This window comes from Lynx canadensis, chromosome B2 (genome assembly GCF_007474595.2).
Source record: "Lynx canadensis isolate LIC74 chromosome B2, mLynCan4.pri.v2, whole genome shotgun sequence".
Lineage (NCBI taxonomy): Eukaryota > Metazoa > Chordata > Mammalia > Carnivora > Felidae > Lynx > Lynx canadensis.
The window spans coordinates 126,329,867-126,349,794 of record NC_044307.1 but is presented as its reverse complement, the minus strand read 5'-3'; the positions used below and the strand labels follow the sequence as shown (position 1 = coordinate 126,349,794).

Here is a 19,928-nt window from a genome sequence, read left to right as displayed (position 1 = left end):
CTATGTGTATACCAGAACATATGTATTAAGTCACCTGTCAGCTTTTCTTCTCCAGATTAAATAGCTATTATAAGTCCCATTTCCCATCCCTTTAAAATCTATTTCCCCTCTTTTTTTTTAATGAACCTTCTTTAGTTTCTGTAATTCTTTATTAAAATGTAAAGCTACAAACCAACCACAATCTCTGAAAAGAGCCAAGTGTAGCAAAAGGATTACTTCCGGCTCTATCATGAGATATTCTCACTCCTAATACACTCCAAGTTGTTTCCTTTTTAATAACATTCCACTGCTGCCTCCCATTCAACCGACAGCTCCGTTTGACCCACACTTTTTTTGTGTCCTTCCTTCCTTTCTTCCCTTCTTTCTTTCTTTCTTTTCCTTTCTTTCCTTTCCTTTTCTTATATCTAGTCAACTAAGTTTGTTATATCTAGTCAACTAATTTCCCCTCTAATACCCACGTTATTGTCCTCACAGGCCCTTTGAAGTGTTTCTTATTGAACATAATTCCGTTTTTAATGGAACATTTCTGTAATTAGTTAAGGTCGCTGAAGTTATCTTCTGCCTTCCAACATACTTCATCCAGCCTCCTAACCAATGTGAATGTTGTGTAGTTTGTTGTTGAACCTGTAGGCTAATAAAATGTCAGTTACCTCTATACATGAGGTGTCTTATGGGGTGAACTATGTCCCATAAAATTCATAGCTTGCAGCCTTATCTCCCAGGATCTCAGAATATAACTATATTGGGATATAAGGTCTTCAAGGAACTGACTGAACTAAAATGAGGCCATTTGGGTAGGTCCTAATCAAATCTGACAGGCAGCTGGGGCTTTGGCAATAGAGGAAAGGACGCTTGGAGACACAGCAAGAAGGTGAACACCCGCAAGCTAAAGAGAGAGGCCCCAAATGAAACCAAAGCTGCTGACACCTTGATCGTGGACTTCCAGCCTCCAGAACTCTGAGAAAATAAATGTGCATGCAGTGGTGGTCTTTTGTTGCAGTATCCCAAGCCGACTAATACAAGCTACCCTATGGATGACATTGTGCAGTTCCTGGGGGCTCACCAGGGAATGTCTGCCATCCCAGAGGGCTACAGGAGAGCCCAAATACCCATAACTCAAGCCAGAAGAAGTCATAAAGAAAGATCTAGAGCAAAATGTCCTGGGAGCAACAAGGGAGCCAGATTTCTTTCCACCTGAGGGATTGAGGCTTGAAACAGAAGATGTCACCTGAGCAGGACCTTCAAAGACGGGGCAAAGTTCCAATCATGGGTGGCAATCCAGGGGACAGGACTCTATGAGTGTGAACTACACTCCTGCTCTACCTGAGGACAAGGTTGGTGGTTTGCAAACGTGTCTAAACCTCAGAACTAACTGGAAGCTTTTTAAAAAACACATAGATCATCAGGCCCCCTCCTCATCTGCTGAATCAGGAGTTCTAGAGATGATGTCCTGGAATCTTTATTTTAACCAACTCTTGGGTGAGTCGTATCAGTTTCATCAACTTTAAAGATCCCTTTTTAATAAAAGCATCTCACTGCCTGCTCCCTCTCCCCCTGGGAATCACTATATTTTTATTGAATGAGAAAATACATAAAGACGCAAAACACTATCATGAGTGTAATGGTGATTTCAAGTGAATTTGTATTTTATTACACAGAACCAAATCCACAAGGTTAAAACTGACATGAATGTATCATTTTTACATAAGCACATACATTGAGGGCATTATTTATTCAACTTGCAGAAATGCATAGACAGATTCCGCCTCTTTATTAACCATAAGTTAATAACCCTCTGAGAAGGTGGCCTTTTTTTTCTTTTAAGTTTTTGGGTGGGGTTTTTTTTTTTTGCTTTTTGTTTTTTGGTCTTTTTTTTTTTTTTTTTTAACTCTCTGAGACTCGAAATCCTCCTTTCTGAAAGGATGAAAGTAATCCTTGCTCGTCAGGGTAAAGATTAAGTGAGATCATTTATACAAAGTACAAAACCTAGTATTAGACCCCACCCTAGCCCCTGGCCCCTAGCCTCACCCCCACCCCACCAACACATGTATAAACTCTTCCATACACTTTTTTTGAAGCTGGGTACTTTAGTCATCCCTTCCTCAACTCAAGAGTTTCCTGAAGCTCAAAGCATACCTCAGAAAAGCTCTGTTTCAATCAAAACATCACACCGATATGGACCTCCCTCCATAACTCAACAGTCAATGACCCCCAGATGAGCTATCTTCCCAAATAGATCACAATTTTGTTCAAGTGCATGATAGGCCACATGCAGACAGCGGTGCCCTGCTGTCCTTTCCACTAGATTCTTCTATATCCAGTCTTGAAAGTAACCTTCTCCAGAAAATCTTGCCTGACCTCCCCCTTCATAAATCCTTCAAATAAAAAAATTTTTAATGTTTATTTATTTTTGAAGGGGAGAGAGAGAGAGACAGAGCATGAGCAGGGGAGGGGCAGAGAGAGAGGAAGACACAGAATCTGAAGCGGACTCCAGACTCTGAGCTGTCAGCACAGAGCCCGTCATGGGGCTCGAACTCACAAACCACGAGATCATGACCTGAGCCGAAGTCGGACGCTCAACCCTCCAAGTGCCTCTCTCATAAATCCTTCATTCAGTTTCCCTCAGTACCTCTGCTATATTTCATTCATTCATTCATTCATCTGGTCAGTAAAAGACTTACCGTGTCAGGACTTGTTTTAGACACTAAATGAACAAACAGGCAAGGTCTCCACTCCCTGGAGCTGCCAATGTAGGGAGGAGAAGACAATAAAAATTCAATATGCAACATATCAGGTGGGGATAAACGCCAAGAGGCAAAACCAACAGTGTAGGAAAGCAAACAGGGCTATTGTTGTTTGGGTAGGATAGTCAGGAAGACCTCATCGAGGTAGCGTCTGAGCAGAAACATGAAGAAATGAGTGTGCAGGCCGGCAGGGTACCTGGGAAGAGAGCCCCAGGCAGCGTCTTTTTTTCCACAAGGGAAGGGGTCTGGTGTTATTCAGTTTCTCCACCACTGTTATAGGATGAATTGTGTCTCTCCAAAAAAGATGTGCTGGAATCCTAACCCTCAGTATCTCAAAATGTGACCTTATTTGGAGATGGGGTCTTTACAGAGATATTCAGGTTAAAGTGAGGTCATTGGCATAGGCTCTAATCCAATATGACGGGTGTCCTTGTAAAAAGGGAAAATTTTAAACATACGCACACAGGACCACACCATGTGGAGATGAACGCAGACATGGGATGGGGCAGGTACGAGCAAAGGGACACCGAAGATGGCCCACAAATGACCAAATCTAGGAGAGACACATGGAACAGATTCTCTGCCACAGCTCTCAGAACCAGCCTTGCCCACCCCTTGATCTTGAACTTCTAGCCTCCAGGACTGTGACAACAAATTCCTATTCTTTCAGCCTGAGTGGCATAAAGAGAGTAGTACTTTGTCACGGCAGTGCTAGGAAGCTAATATAGCTGCCTATCGCTGCGAAGGTCACACACAGAGCATGTCCTTACCCGGGTTCAGAGGATAAACCCTTGGTTCCATGGGCTTCTGCATACCCCTGGATGACTGAGGACTATAACTGCCCCTAACTGGACTCCCTGTTTCCAGCCTTACTTTCTGAATCCATTCTCCACAGTACTGTCCTGATCTCTCTGAAACAAAAACGTGATCGCCTCACTGATTCACAAGTCTTTGCCTGTATCCCCTTGTCTTCAGGATATAATCCCAATTTTCTCAGTTTGGGAACCAACGACCACGGGATCCAGCCCCAGTTTACCTCTCCAACCTTGCCGCTCTCGTCTCTGCCCCCTCCTGGGGTGGCCTAACCTCTACTCATCCTCGGCCTCAATTTAGTCACCACCTACACTGGGAAGCCTTCCCAAGGCCCCTGAGACCAGGTTAGGGGTCCCTCCTAGGTACTTCCAGAAGTCCTGGTGTTGGCTGAATGCTGTTGCTGCATTTATTCCAGTGTGCCCCAAACCTGTCTGCCTGACTCTTCTTTTCGAAAATGAGTTCCCATACCTGTTGTTCCTCTAGGCGCTAAGAAAGTGCCTGGCGTGTAGGGAACATTCACTGGGCGGATGAATAAATGAGCAAAGCACGCCACGTTTTGACCAGCTGGTCCCAGAACTAAATTTTTTTCCCCCTTTAAGGGATGTGGGGGTGGGGAGGTGACCTTTCAGGAGATTTCCCAACAGTATGTGGAACCACTGGCACTGGATGGAGCTGTACCTTTTCTTAATGGCTGCAAGAGGAATTTAGATTAGGCATTCAAGAGCTGGCCGTCGTCGTGTCGCAAGACCCTGCAGTATGAGGAAAGGAAGTCAACAATCTATCTGACAATTTTTGAGTCTGGGCTTGACCAGAATTTTGGAGCCTTTTTTTTTTTTTTTTTTTTTTTTTAATAGCAGGTGGCACGTTCAGGTTTCTCCCCAGCCTCCGATTCAATAAGTGCAAGTCGATGACCTACAGGTAAAAGTGGTGGGTAGACAGAACAGGAGATTTTTGCAAACAATGCAACGTGTTCCATGCGCAAGTCTCCAAAAAGTAAATATTTTTGAGGTTTAAATATCATTGCACACACAGCTATAAATGCTGAAGAGCCTGGAAAAGGAAAGAGAAAAAGACGGTAACAATGTTTAAGTACATATATTAAAAATATTGTATTTGTATAGTAGGTCTATAAATTTATATATCTAACTAGAGGAAGACAGAGGGATAATAGATTCACATAATCAGGATTCGCTCGCAATCCTCAGGGTTTCTGCAAACTCCTGAAAGGGGAAATGTATCAGAATTTCCAGTCCTCCAAAAAATAGGGCCTAAAAAAGTCTTGTGTGCAAGGGAGAAAAGGAGGGGTGGAAGGCGGGGGACTAGCCCTTCGCAGCAGGAAGTCTTCAATGGCTATCGAGTTATGAAGGAACAACTCTGAACAGAAGTCCTTATTCGGAGCGCTAAACTCGCTTTTACCACATAAAGCGCAATATAAAAAGCTCAGAGCAACCTCATCATGGTGTTGGGGAAACAACTCGGCTTCTCCAAGTGAGAAAGCAAGAGGGCTCCGACCGGGTAGTAGCCCAGACCGGTGTTAGGGTTTTTATTTGCAAGTTAATGAGCCAAATGGACGACCAGGCTACTTGTGCCGCGTTCTGGGAAGCAAGGTTATTATTATCGCCTATTGCCCCACTGAACAATTTCACTGAAAAGGAAGAGTCCCAGCAGTGTGTGCGCGCGCACGGTGCCATACGGGACGTGCAGCTACGTGCCCACCTCCAGAACGACTTTATTTACAAAGCGATTACCATGTTATCTATTTGTTTTCCTTTTCCAGCAACAGCAGTTTTACTCAGCCCTCGAATTTCTTAATTACAAACCCGTTCGCTTCTAAATCAACCCCAAATCGTCAGGCAGAGCCCGGAGGGAGGCTGTGCAAGTTTGCACACACCCCCACCTCCCGGATCAAGGGCAACAGCAGAAGCAAGAAACTGTGTATGTGCAAAAAGGTGGATCTGGGGACGAGGATCGCTGAGTTTGTTTACAGAGCAGAGACGCCTCAGCTCGGATGCCAAAGCTACCAAGAGCTGCAAACGCAAACTTAGCAGAAGCACACGTACCCCGGGAGCGGCGAGCGGGCCCGAAAGCGCGGACCGGACTCCAGGGCGAGGGAGCGGAGGCGGCCGGGCCCGCGGGCGCGCTCCGTCCACCTGCAGCCGCTGCCGCTCCCCGCCCCCAGCTCCTGTCCTTGAAAGGAGTCGGCGGGGGTGGGGGGTGGGGGGGGGAATGCATCTACACTCAGAATAGCTAGATCAGGTTCACCCAGTGCTCCTATAAAAACACAAAGGCACAGCCCGGGAAAGTGTGCTCGGGGAAGGGGCATTATTTGTCCGGGTATTTAAAACCGCACTCGGGGAAACACAGCCATTCTTCGCAGCCCGGGGAAGGGGGGGGGGGGGGGGCGTGGGTGGAGGGTTTGCAAAGCCGGGGTGGCAGAAGGGCACTATGCAGGAAGAGCACTATGCAGGGCACCCCCTTTCCCCCGCAGAAGGCAGCCCAGATCGCTAGGTGAGCCGACTGGGAGTGCGGGGGGTGGGGGATCCGGCCAGCGGGGAGCAGCGCGTTTTCCTCGCTCTTCTCGGGGCAGGCGCTAATTTGGAGCTAGAAGTGCAGGGGGCGTTTTCTTCCCGCTCCGGGGCGACCGGGCTGGCCCGGTGTTTGTGGGCTGAGAGGAAACCAGAGTCCGGCGGCACTGAGGCGGCGCCTGGGCCCGCAGCCTCTGCGCACGTGCCTCTGGCCGCGGGGACGCGGCTCCGCTACCCGGTCCGGCGTGCCCGAGGCTCCGGAGTCCGCGTTTTGCCACCGCCCTCCCGGGAGGCTCTCGCTCCGCCCTTCCTGAAATCCCTTATATTAACTGTGGCCAAAGCCCTAAGAAACACAGCTCATTGTTGGCAGCTGCCGGGCGGTCTTACAGAGCTGCGAGGGCAGCGGAGGGGAAATAAAAGGGAACGGCTCCGATTCTGCCCCAGCGGCTGCTGCAAGAGCTCTGTGCCGACATCGCGACAGCGAGCGCCCTGCACACCGGGAAGGCCCCCTCTATGTGCTGCTGAGCCGGTCCCGGACCCGACGATCCCGCCCTCGGTCTTCGGAGCAGAAATCGCAAAGACGGAAGGTAAGCGCGGCGGGCGAAGCCGGCTGGGGCGCCTGCCAGCCCAGTCCTCCGAGGGCTGGGTTTGCCCGGAGGAAGAGCGTGAGGCGGAGCTGGGGAATAACAACAGGATGTGCAACAACAGGATGAGGAGGGCTGATTTAATGCCTGAAGTTCGCGGCACGGCTACGGGGCACTTCCTTTATTAGGCGACTTCGGGGAGCAGAGGGGGGTGTGGGCACGGGTCCGCCCGCCCGATCGCAGGGGAAGGGGCTGTTTGTTCGCGCCCAGCTCTGTTGTGGGTGGCAGGTCCGCCGTGGCGGCCAGCCCCGGGTGCACGGGCTACTAGTAGGATCCCGGGGATAGTTAGTGGTTCGCAGCCGACGTGCGTCCGGGGAGCCTAGGGGACAGAGGCAAGAAAAAGTGGGGTGCGCCTTGGTGGGCGGCACGTGTGGCGCGAGTCTTACCGTCTGCCCTTTTCACTTTCAGGACTGGAAATGGCAGACCATATGATGGCCATGAACCACGGGCGCTTCCCCGACGGCACCAACGGGCTGCACCACCACCCTGCCCATCGCATGGGCATGGGGCAGTTCCCGAGCCCCCATCACCACCAGCAGCAGCAGCCCCAACACGCCTTCAACGCCCTGATGGGCGAGCACATACACTACGGCGCGGGCAACATGAATGCCACGAGCGGCATCAGGCACGCGATGGGGCCGGGGACTGTGAACGGAGGGCACCCCCCGAGCGCGCTGGCCCCCGCGGCCCGGTTTAACAACTCCCAGTTCATGGGCCCCCCGGTGGCCAGCCAGGGAGGCTCCCTGCCGGCCAGCATGCAGCTGCAGAAGCTCAACAACCAGTATTTCAACCATCACCCCTACCCCCACAACCACTACATGCCGGATTTGCACCCTGCTGCAGGCCACCAGATGAACGGGACAAACCAGCACTTCCGAGATTGCAACCCCAAGCACAGCGGCGGCAGCAGCACCCCCGGCGGCTCCGGCGGCAGCAGCACCCCCGGCGGCTCCGGCGGCACCTCGGGTGGTGGCGCGGGCAGCGGCAATAGCGGCGGCGGCAGCGGCGGCGGCAGCGGCAGCAACATGCCCGCCTCCGTGGCCCACGTCCCTGCTGCAATGCTGCCGCCCAATGTCATAGACACTGATTTCATCGACGAGGAAGTGCTTATGTCCTTAGTGATAGAAATGGGTTTGGACCGCATCAAGGAGCTGCCCGAACTCTGGCTGGGGCAAAACGAGTTTGATTTTATGACGGACTTCGTGTGCAAACAGCAGCCCAGCAGAGTAAGCTGTTGACTTGATCGAAACCCCGGCGAAAAGAAATCAAACCCCCAACTTCGGTGTGAATTAAAGAAAAAACAAAAAAACAAAACAAAACAAAAAAAAAAACATTCCCTTAGACACAGTATCTCACTTTTCAGATCTTGAAAGGTTTGAGAACTTGGAAACAAAGTAAAACTATAAACTTGTACAAATTGGTTTAAAAAAATTGCTGCCACTTTTTTTTTTTTTTTCTGTTTTTGTTTCGTTTTGTAGCCTTGACATTCACCTCCCTTATGTAGTTGAAATATCTAGCTAACTTGGTCTTTTTTGTTGTTTGTTTTTACTCCTTATTTCCTCACTTTCTCCAGTGCTCAACTGTTAGATATTAATCTTGGCAAACTGCTTAATCTTGTGGATTTTGTAGATGGTTTCAAATGACTGAGTTGCATTCAGATTGACGAGTGAAAGGAAAAATTTGCATTAGTTGGTTGCATGAACTTTGAAGGGCAGATATTACTGCACAAACTCTGCCATCTCGCTTCATTTTTTTTAACTATGCATTTGAGTACAGACTAATTTTTTAAATATGCTAAACTGGAAGATTAAACAGATGTGGGCCAAACCGTTCTGGATCAGGAAAAGTCATACTGTTCACTTTCAAGTTGGCTGTTCCCCCTCCCCCATATGTACAGACAATAATAGGGTGTGGAATGTCGTCAGTGGCAAACATTTCACAGATTTTTATTTTGTTTCTGTCTTCAACATTTTTGACACTGTGCTAATAGTTCTATTCAGTACATGAAAAGATACTACTGTGTTGAAAGCTTTTTAGGAAATTTTGACAGTATTTTTGTACAAAACATTTTTTTGAGAAAATACTTGTTAATTTATTCTATTTTAATTTGCCAATGTCAATAAAAAGTTAAGAAATACTTGTTTTCTAGAAGTCATTGGGGGGTGGGGGTGGTTGTTCCTTTTGGTGGCTTTTTCTCTCTGTAAGTTGAACACTTTATTGATGAGAGTAAGCATTCCAAAGGATAAATTACAGGACACTAAAACAGGTCATGATGAGCTTAAGTGGAGAGCAGGATTTAACATAATTGGCATAATGCTTCATTGTTATCATTGTAACATGCCTCTTGGTGTAGTTTAATCAGAAGCTGCAAAGTTGTCAAAGAGCATTTTTTTTTTCTTAATTGTCATCATATTCAAGTGTACTCCAGAGTTAAAGGTTTGTGACACTAAATCCTATAAAAAAATTTTTTTTTCACGGGATGGGAGGGGGGAACACCAAGTGTTTCTGGTGATATACCTGATTCAACTATGTAAATGCAGATCAGGATAATATACTGGGAGAATGGTCAGGATGGCATTAAACGTAAATCTCCCTTTATCTCTAGTGACGAATTTTATTTCTCAGCAAAAGTCCTAAGGAGAGGCACACATTTTCTAGCTTAATCTCTGAAATAGCTTCTGACTGGTTTATAGTCCTAAGAGGAAGAGGGGCAGAATTCCACCTTGAGGCTTTCTATTTTGTTCTATAATATTTAAAATTTACACAGGGAGGTTGATTCAAAGGTCAAATTACAGTCTTCACAAGATCTTCCCTTGCACGCATTCCCTGTTTTCCAGAATTCTGAGCCTTTTCTGTTACAGACAAGGGGTGCAAAGGACATAGGGATAAGATTGTTTAATTTTACCTAAATGTTTTACCAGGAAGACATAATTACAGTTAAGTAGGTGTCGAGTTTTGCCTATAACCAAGCAAAAGAAAAAGTCATATTGTTAAAATCTCAAGTTATCCCAGCTTGAAGATGGAATTTTGTTTTCCCTTTCATGTTTTCTTAGCTTATCTTGTAAGAGCAACATACATACCTACATTCAAGAAAAAATAGTCTTTTATATTTGACCCACTGAAGAAGTAAAATACAGGTTGAGGAAAATCTCACAAATAATAACTTTAAAAGAACATTTCATTCTGATCCTTAGATTCTAATCTTAAATCCCATATTTCATAATTTTAAAAAAGAGGAAATGCAGAAGTGTTAAATTACAGCGAGTCTGGCGTAAAGGCTCATTTCAATATAATTCAGATCACCTACATTCTATAATTCTATTTCCAAGGCAAGCCATTAAAATTAAGATACACACTCCACTGGGCTTGTTATACTTCTCTAATTGACATTTCCTTATTAAAAATTATGTTCTAAATAAATAATTTCTCTGAAAATTGAAAATAATTCCAAACTCTTCACCCCATTTTAAAAAGCTAATCCAGAATTCCCACATTAATAGTTGAAGCTGAAGTTTTCTTCAGCTAAGACCTGTCAATACTAAATCTGCAATCAGCAGTAAATCTTCCTGGCTAGGCATTTTTGCAGTAAGTTTTTCTTTTCCTTTTTTTTTTTTTTTTCCAGAGGCTCAAGTGAAAAAATATGTTTGCATACATATTAATACAGCAATTCTTGTTCTTTTTCACTTGTGCCAGGAAAAAAAAAAAAAAGAAAAGAAAAAAGAAAAAGGAAAGCTATTGGAGGCATTGTGTTTTTTCTTTTCTTTTTTTTTTTTTTTTTTTTTTTTTGCATAAAGAAAGAAACAAAATAATTGTCTTGCCACCACCCTTCACCATTCATTCTGCCAGGAAATAAGCCACAACACCTGCTCTGTCACTAAATTCCTCCTGCTGTTCTAACACCGGAACACGTATGTGGAGACGCGAGCCCAAGGAACTATTATTAGATCCTGAGCCCATCTCTGCCAGAACAGAGGAGCTGGTTTAAAAGCACAATTTCTCCTCGGTGCAAATACAACCCCCCTCCACCCCCTATTCATCTGAATGATCTCTATTTCATTAAAACTCTTTCTCGATCAACAATTGAGCAGATTCCATGCGATGTCTGCAGGTCTCTTAAGCACAGGAAAAATAACTCCTTGTTTGAACAACCTGATTCATGAAACCTGTACAGTGACCTAGATCACCGGGCTACTGGCGGACATTTGCAAAACCTTTTGTGGTCTTGCTTCCTACTAAGTTGCTTATAGCATATGGGGAAATTTGACCTCCGTACCTTGGCTGTTTTTCAAAAAGTTCTAACATGGTACAAGAGAGCTTCTGTTCTTTAAGCTTTGCCCACAAATAGATACTCCACGCTTGATTTTTCAAGATGAGATCAATGATAAGCAAGAACATCATAGAAACAAGTCAGAAAAATAAGAACACGTTGGTGAAAACCTGCACCTCTGCCTTGTGCCTGCTCGGATCCTGGTGGCGGTATTTTTGCGGGAGCTGATAAAGACGTTACATCTATGGATGGGTCTTTGAAGGACAGTTACCTAATCACCACTGTTTATGGGGTGCTAGGCTAGAGCACTGGTACCAGAAGGCTGACATCTATTGTGAAGTTTATGGTCTCCGTGACTTTTACTACTGTAAACGCCTGGGCTAGCTATAAATTGATGTCAACATTAAAGGCCAGATCCTTTAGAGCAAAATATTAATCCACTAATCTATTATGGGTGGCCGGCTTTGAAATACAAACTTTGCAGTCCCAGACCATTAGGTGTTTTCGCCCCCTTGTGGAATTTATTTAGAAGGTCAAAGGAAAGCCATTTCCTTAAGAGGGGTTTTTTTTTGTTGGTGGTGGTTTGTTTGTTTACCTTTTCTGAATGCTTCATTTTCTTTCTCGAAGCAAACAGCATATATTTGAGCAACAATTTTTTTTTTTTATTAAAAGAGATTTCAGAGTAAACACCCTTTATGAAAATAAGAGTATTTTCCTTACCACAGAACTTAACTTGGGATAAGCGTACATAATTGAGATGTGCCTCACATTTCAAAATATGCATTGGCTAAGGGGTTTTCTTTTATAAAAGTATAATGAGCAAATGCTTTAGCCTGTCAGTTAAAACTGATACTCTGCACTCTCACAACAGAACTGTTGTTTTGGGACAAGTACAAATAATAATGCATTTGATGGTAAGTGTTTGGAAAGGTGGAGGGAAATATCTAGGAATGCAGAATGCGGTTATCTGTGTTGGAATGCGACCAAGCCACAGGCTCTAATCTTGTGAAACGGCCACAGGATGTTTAATGGGAATGAGTGTTGCTGTCTAATTGATTCAGTAAAATTTACTTTAAAATAAGCTTGGCAGATAACATTGTCTCCAAAGAAAGAAATACATTTAGAATTCAAGGAATTCAGGACTCAAGCCATTGGAAATGTTCTCCTCTCCAACCGTATTGTTTTGCTAGCACAAAAGAGGTGTTACGCAGCTTCAGAGATGGTATTTATCATTTTGGTACTGTACCACTGTCATCAGTATCACAGCTGCCAGGCAGGTTAAAGCCAGACAAGGTTAAAGGTTAAAGGTTAAAGGTTAAAGGTTAAAGCAAGGTTAAAACAATGGATAGCACATCAAGTGACTTAGCCAATGAACCCCTATCATCTTGTGTTCTGTTTGTCTCTTCCCCCCAGAATAGAAGAAACAATGGCAATGTCAGAATTTTAATTGCAATGGACCGGCTTAAATTACTTGACCTATTTTTATCCAGCTAGGAGAGAAATGATTCTGTTTTTTCTTGGCAGCAATACTTATCATTTAAATTAGAAAAAAGAAATATAAGGACATTTCTCTATCAAGTAGTGTACTATTGGTAAATAGTTTTAGTTTGTTTTATGGTAAATAAGATTCCCATATATTTTTGAAACATTTTGAGACACCTGAAGTAAAGAACTTTTCCCCTTCACTGGAGAACTTAAATTTATGAGGGATGCTAAATAACGAAATGAAAATACTCTAGGAGCTGCTGCGGTGAATTCCCATAGTATTTTGATATTTATGGACATAATAAAAGAAAAACTAAGAGAAGTTGGGGTCTACTGTGTGGGGGAACTGAATCCATGGTCCTTGGGAAAGAGAATATCAACCAACACCTTCCTTGCGATGTAGGAACAAATAATGGCTTTTTAGTACCTGGATCCTCACCAGCCGCCAGATGAGCATTAAAGGTGTCACAGCCCGTCCCAGGAGCCAGTTGGTGATGCTTTTTGAGAATTCTGCTTGGCTAAACCAACACATAAAGAGTGAACTAAAGCAGATGCAAGACGAATGAGTACTATTACTAGCTTTATATGTTGTTGGCTTTCATCAGGCTGAACTAATCTGAAAGATTAGTGAGGCAGGACACGACATGGGTGAGGACAGTAGGTCACAGGATTCTTGGAATTTTCCCATGGCATCATCAGCGTGCCCCACTTCCCTCTACAGTGGAAGGGCTCCTTGATGACATTTTGAGTTGCTGAACAGAGCAGACGAGGGACTGTGGCTCCAAAGGGGCCTGTGGCAACGCAAGGTTGGCCTTGGTGTGCCTTGAAGGAGATATGCAAATAGGCGAGTGGCTTTTGAAAAGTTAATAGTGTTAAAGAATCCTGTGGGTCTATTCTTGAAGGCTGGGTGGGGAGCGAGATTTAGGCTTGAGCAAAAGTCAAACCGGCAGAAAACCACAAAAAAATGTTGTCAGAGGACAGCCAACTCCAGGGTATGGTATTTTATGAACACTTGTAGGGGATAGGATGCTAGGGTGGAGGAAATGTGATCAGGGCTACTGAACCCTTTTCTCTGCGTGTCTCCCCAGGGATCGACAGAAAAGTTGGCCTTGTGGTTTCTTTAGCTTGACCACAGAGCTTGTTTGTTTGTTTGTTTGTTTGTTTGTTTTTTAATTTCTGGTAACCCACCATTCCCCCCGCCCTTTGCTTCATGACCATATCTCCACACTGACAAACACATAGCACTTAAATTGTATATAAATATCTTTAGGTCTCCTTGTAAATATTGCCCCATTATATTTATTTTGGATAACTCTTTGAAGGAAGATCCTGGATGCAAAATGATGGCTAGTTCCATATTTCTTCCCTTTATCCGGTGTGTTTAGCAAATATATGCATGATGGGGCCAGTCTGTGAAAAGTGATTGAACTGCTATGCTCCTACTATGAACTGAAAATAAAAATCCAAATGTTTCTTAGATCCCTGTCTGCCACCATGTTTTTTAGGGCAAAGATTTTCAGCTAGCTAGGGCCACCCCTGTAAGAGGCAGAGCAGAATGGGAAGAAGGTATAGGGCAGTAACTTGAAAAAACATATTCATATATATATTTGGAAAAATGTTTAAATACATGTTATTTCAGTAAGACTTTTTAAAAAATCTTCTTGACTGATAGAGCATGGATTTTAAACTGGTGAGAAACGCTGTTTAGACGACACGATTCTACCAAATCAGAGAAATTCACCCTGCTGCCAGCACCACTTAACAAATCATTTTGTTAACTCAAATTGCCTGTGACCGAGCTGACTTTGCTGAGCGCCCACTATGTGACAGGCATTGTGGGGGGCACTTTGCATATGTAATCTTATTTAATCCTCACAGTGTTCCTACAAGGGTATGTCATGTCATTATTCCAATTTTAGATGAGGAAACTGTTATTTAAAGAGGAAGTAAAATTGTTCAAGGGCAATACATCTGATAGGAGGCTAAGTGGTTTTCCAGACCTAGCTTCCAGTACAGTGTTTATTCTGTTTTTTTAATTTTTTTATTATTATTATTATTATTTTTATTTTAGTAAGAGAGAGAGAGAGAGCAAGGTGGTCGAGGGGCGGGGGGGGAGAGAGAGAGAGAGAGAGAGAGAGAGAGAATCTCAAGCAGGCTCCACACTCAGTGTAGAACCTAACATGGGGCTCGATCCCACGCCCCTGGGATCATGACCTGAGCTGAAATCCAGAGCCACTCAACTGACTGAGCCACCCAGGCGCCCCAGGACAGTGTTCATCCTAATACATGACACTACCATTCTAAACCAAATTACTCTTAATCATTTTTTGTTTCTTTTCTTTTCAAATTACTCGTATTCTTAGATCCCATGATTGTCAGCTCATCAGTTGATTTAATAACGTGCTTCAGGGGGGAAAAACCCACTACATTTTATGTACGCAAATTATAAAGTATACTAACACCATTATGACACGTACCTATCCCTACAGTTGCATACCATTTCCTTTTGGGATTTACAAGATTTGGGTCTACCCTTTTCACACCCAGTCTAAAAATTCTTCAGAATTAAGTTTGGCCCCGACAGACAACTGTGAGACTAGCAGAGGTGGTGAGACTGCCTAATCCCTTCTTAACAGCTTTACCTGGTTTACACTTCAAGTCAGATGAAATAATACCAGTGACTTGCATTTCAAATTCTGTTTTTTATTTCTTAATGGAATTACATACTGCTGGATGGTAAATAGTTTCTTTCGCAAAGTAAGCCAACAAAACTAAGTAGTTTTGTCAATTCCATAATCTATTACATGAGAATGTCAGTGGCTAAATTCTTCCAAGTAAAGAGGATCATCTCACAACTTGACATACTTCCTGGAAGCAACTATGACTTAACATTGTTTCTAAGGGTCAGGCTGATTTCGGAATATTAGCGTGTATACACACACACACACACACACACACATATACACACATATACATATACATATATATATACATCTTAAAATAAAGAAAATAATAGTATTTAGTTCCTTTACACTTAAATAAGCTTCCTTTATCTATCTAAACTTTCTTGACGATTTAAACTTTCTCTTGCTTTGGTCTTCTATGAAAACCCAAAACTCTTCCATTAATAATTGTAATAAAAAAGAATGTAGAACAGGAGTAAAAACCATGGGTAGTCTTAGCTCTGCAACCAAATAGCTGGGTAATTTAATCACTGCTGACTCAAGTTTCTCCATCAGGAAAATGAAGATATATGTTTAATTAATATATCCTGTATTCAAATTCTCATGAAGGAAACACAAACCCATACATATCATCTTCTTCCTCGGAAAACTGGAGTGGAATACCACAAACCCCTTCAAAATCTTTATATCATTTCTTGCCATTCTTTTTCCAAGGGAACTGTGAGCTTGGGGATGTGCCATAGATGTGTTCCCAGTCGGTTCGACTCTTCAATGGTTGGAGTCATCTTTGTAAATGTCTGCCTTCATGAACATACGGGATTTCTCCATCTGTAAGCAACTACCAAAAAAAATGCCACTTGCAAAAAGATACAGGTGACTACGTAACATTCTTTGCTGATGTAGTGGTTGAAGTATATATATTATACATTGAAAATACCTTGATCAATTCTTCATTCAGATTCTGCTCTATTTTCTTACAGATTAATTTCATTTTTCCAACCTGATAAATATCAGATGCAAAATAAATATTTGGTCTCTCTTTCCTTCAAACAACTCTTCCTGGACCATCATCATCATGATCACTGCTACTGTTATTTGTTTTCTGGAAAAGACAATCCTATATGTAAAGCTAAAGTACAGGAACCTAGCAAATGCTAAAGGCTTACGCCGGCACTTAAGAGTTTTCAAGCAGGTAAGAGGTACACGTCTATGCCCATGTATTTCCTTCTCCCCAACTTCCCAACACACACAGTCTCTTTTTGTTTCATATCACCACATTCCTCCAGTTTGGGGAATCAATTATTTAGCTAGATGACAAATAGAGTCACTGAAAAATAGTTATACAGAGGAAACTGTACACTATAATACATAACTACCCAAGAAACAATTATTGACTGACTTGTAAAAGCAAAGAATCTCAAGAACCAGGATAAAATATTACAAGAAAATATTTGTTCCTTTCCCTACTTGGCCACTAGGTGTAGCTGAAGGTCCATAAATTCATATTTACGCTCCGTCACCCTCTAGACTGGATTGTCACAAGCTTAAAGAACTTGCCTCTTGCCCCTGCAGTGTGTTTTATTAACAGGTAAGATCTTCCATGTGACCTATTATAACTCTCAAAATTAAAGAGAAGCCAAAGATACCTCAGCACACTCTGCCCAAGCACCATTGCTCACCACAGTCTGATAGAAATTGGAAATCAACAAAAGGTATCTTTGAACAGCCTCCACTTCTCCCCCCTTTTATCCCCTTCCATTTCTGAAGTGCTCTCATCCAGCCTTCCATTCACTCAGGTACCAGTGGCTCAATTTTATGCTCTGCTGGGGACATGTATATCTTAGGAGACAAACACTGGAGAGAGTACAGCATTTAAACTAAAGGAGGAAGTTCTGAATGGTGGGTTTTTGTGCACCCGTCAGAAAGAGATTTGAAGGCTGCTAGGTCTTTCTCTACCTTTATTTGACCCTTAAGTCATTACCTTCTCCTGATCCTCCTCTTACCTCTCAAGCCAGTCCACTTCGATGTCTTATATGAAACTCTTTGCTCTTACCTTAAGTATCGGCGTTCACCAGACTTCTCACCTCACGTCACTAGCCAATTCCATAAATTCCTAAACGTTTCCAAAACAATCAGAAAGGGTTCTAATACTAAGGATTCCAATACCTGGATCTTCAGCCCAATCGCTTTCCCAAGTTCTACCTGCATACACACACACATACACACACACACACACACACACACACACACACACAATGAATTCTGATAAACATTTAAGCACAGCATGTCCAAGATTCACTCAGTCCTCTCTGCCCCCTGGGTTGAATTCCTGGTAGTGGAACTACCATTCTTCTAGACACACAAGCCAGAAGTCTAAAAATGCTAGCCTTCTACCTTCTTATTCATCCCAGCTTTCATCAATCGAATTAATTGGTCAATGCCTTCAATAAGTCCTTTGCTCTTGCTGTCCCTCTGCCTGAAATGTGTTTTCCTTCCTGAACCTCCCTTTGCCAAAACTTGCTTCTTCAATGGCCACGTAAATTAAAATGGAAAGCTACTTCCTGCTTTTCCCCATGGGATTCCCCGCCCCTTTCAATCCTGCTCAGTTTTTCTCCAGACTGCTCATGGTGGTTTTCAAATCAGTCTGTAAAGTTCTGGGCACTCATCTCCTCCAAAGGTTGATTCCCTGAATCTGCTACATAACTTCAGAGGCTGAGTCCAAAAACACCATATAGCTTCCTCCTAGTTCTCTTGGGACCTTGTCCTTGGAGGCCTGAGCTGCAGTATAAAAGGTCCAAGTATTCCAGAGGCTGCCAATCCCATGAGGAAGCCAGGCCACTTAGAAAGGCCGTGTTTAGGTGCGTCCACCAGCAGGTTCACACCTGGTAGCCAGTAACAACCTCCAGGGTGAGCGAAGATGCCTCCACATGCTTCCACTCTCCAGCTGTTGAGTTGCCCTTAGCTGTAAAGTCTTTCCAGCAGAAGCCCCAGACATTAGACATTATAGAGGAGAGACAAGTCATGCTCCTGGTACCCTTTCGGAATTCCTGTCTCACAGCACCCATGGGCATCATAAAATGGAGAGTCTTGGGGTGATTTGATAAATAGCAATCATAACTAAATAGCACTTGTCACTATCTCACACAATTCATAGTTTACTTTTACAAAATTTTCTTGATTTCTGTCTCTAAATTATGAGCGTTATGAGAATAGGAATTTTTGTCTATTTTCCTCATCATACCTAGAAGAATACTGGTATATGAGAGATGCTCAATAAACATTTGTTGACTAAATGAATGAGTCAATGAGTAAATTAATTTATTTCACCTTTACTGTATCATTCTCCTTTCTATTCCCCTCCTATTGTCTTAGTTCAGACCCTATTTCTTACTTAGACTACAATAACTTCCTATCTGGTTTTACTTCCTCCCATTTTACCCCCCTACCACCCCCATGCTTCTTGCTTCAGGAAGAGTTATTTGAAGATATAGACTTGATCCTATTGTCAGGTGAACTGAAATTGTTCATCTGTGCAGTCATGTTACTATCATAATGACCCTGTCTCCCAATGACACAACTGATCAACCATAGGAAAGTAACTGTCCAAAGGCTAGCACATTGGCTGGCCAAGAAAATTCCAACCAAGACACAGGGAAACTATAGTCAGATCACAGTAGTGTTTAAACTGAAATCATCTTGAGGTGAGCCCAGGATGTCCTTTTGAGGTTATATACTCATATTGAAGACTGGAGAAACTAGCTTGCAAAAGTCCACAGGAGAGGAACACCTGGTCAGAACAAAGCAATACTAAGAGACCATATGACCCCAAATATAGATGGAGAGAGAATATACATCTGTCCCCAAGAGATGTGTAATTCCCCAGATCAGTACCCATCACACCCAGTTGTGCATTGTTCCTATGAGATATCTCCTGGCTTTATTTTCTCTACCTTGAGTGATTTAAAGAACACCTATTTTATTACTCTATGCTTATGTACATGTTGTTCCTTCTGTCTGGAAGGCTCTCCTCATCTTCATACCCTCGTTGAAGTGTCCTTCAAGATCCATTTCAAGTGTCTTCTTCTCTGAGAGACTTTCCATATGACTCTGTACTTTGTGGCACCCCTATACATTATAGATACCTTCATTTATTTGTATTTATCACACAGTACTATAATTATTTTGTAATTAAGCTCCTCTTTTATAATTTGCAATTGGAATAGTCCCCCTTTATCTGTGGTTTCACTATTCATGGTTTTACTTACCTACTGTCAACATGGTCCAGAAGTAGATGATGACATGTAAAAGTTCAACAGGAGCCCACACTAAGTCACAATGCTTATGTCATTCACCTCATTACATCTCATCACATAGAAATTTTATCAACTCAAATCATCACAAGAAGAAGGGTGGGTATAGTAGAATAAGATACTTTGAGAGACTACACTCACATAGCTTTTATTACCGTATATTGTTGTAACCGTTCTATTTTATTGGGACTTATTATTGTTAATCTCTTACTGTGCCTAATTTGTAAAATGAATTTTCATCATAGGTGTGTATATCTAGGAAAAATCATAGTATATATAGGGTTTGGTACTATTCATGGTTTCAGGCGTCTGCTGGGGGTCTTAGAACATATTCCAAAGATAAGGGGGAACTACCATATATTTATTAAGAAATTGGTAGCTACAAGTAGCAAAAACCCTGATTTTAGCTTAAATCGTAAGGAGATGTATTAGCCATCCTAAGTCAATGGAAGGAAA

At 43.1% G+C, this 19,928-nt stretch overlaps 1 protein-coding gene and 1 long non-coding RNA gene across 2 annotated transcripts; one reads left to right on the top strand and one right to left on the bottom strand.

Annotated features, from left to right (window-relative positions):
- The first annotated feature begins 6,424 nt into the window (after nt 1-6,424).
- On the top strand, nt 6,425-8,055 carry CITED2 (Cbp/p300 interacting transactivator with Glu/Asp rich carboxy-terminal domain 2). Its single transcript, XM_030316471.1, has 2 exons — nt 6,425-6,669; nt 7,135-8,055. Exon 2 carries the CDS (start codon nt 7,143-7,145, stop codon nt 7,962-7,964), a length of 822 nt encoding a protein of 273 aa, XP_030172331.1. The 5' UTR covers nt 6,425-6,669; nt 7,135-7,142; the 3' UTR covers nt 7,965-8,055.
- Nucleotides 8,056-15,901: 7,846 nt separating this feature from the next.
- LOC116738084 lies at nt 15,902-19,726 on the bottom strand. Its single transcript, XR_004343671.1, has 2 exons — nt 16,100-19,726; nt 15,902-16,000 (listed from the first exon to the last, which is right to left on the bottom strand). It is a non-coding gene; the product is annotated as an uncharacterized LOC116738084 (long non-coding RNA).
- Nucleotides 19,727-19,928: the final 202 nt, after the last annotated feature.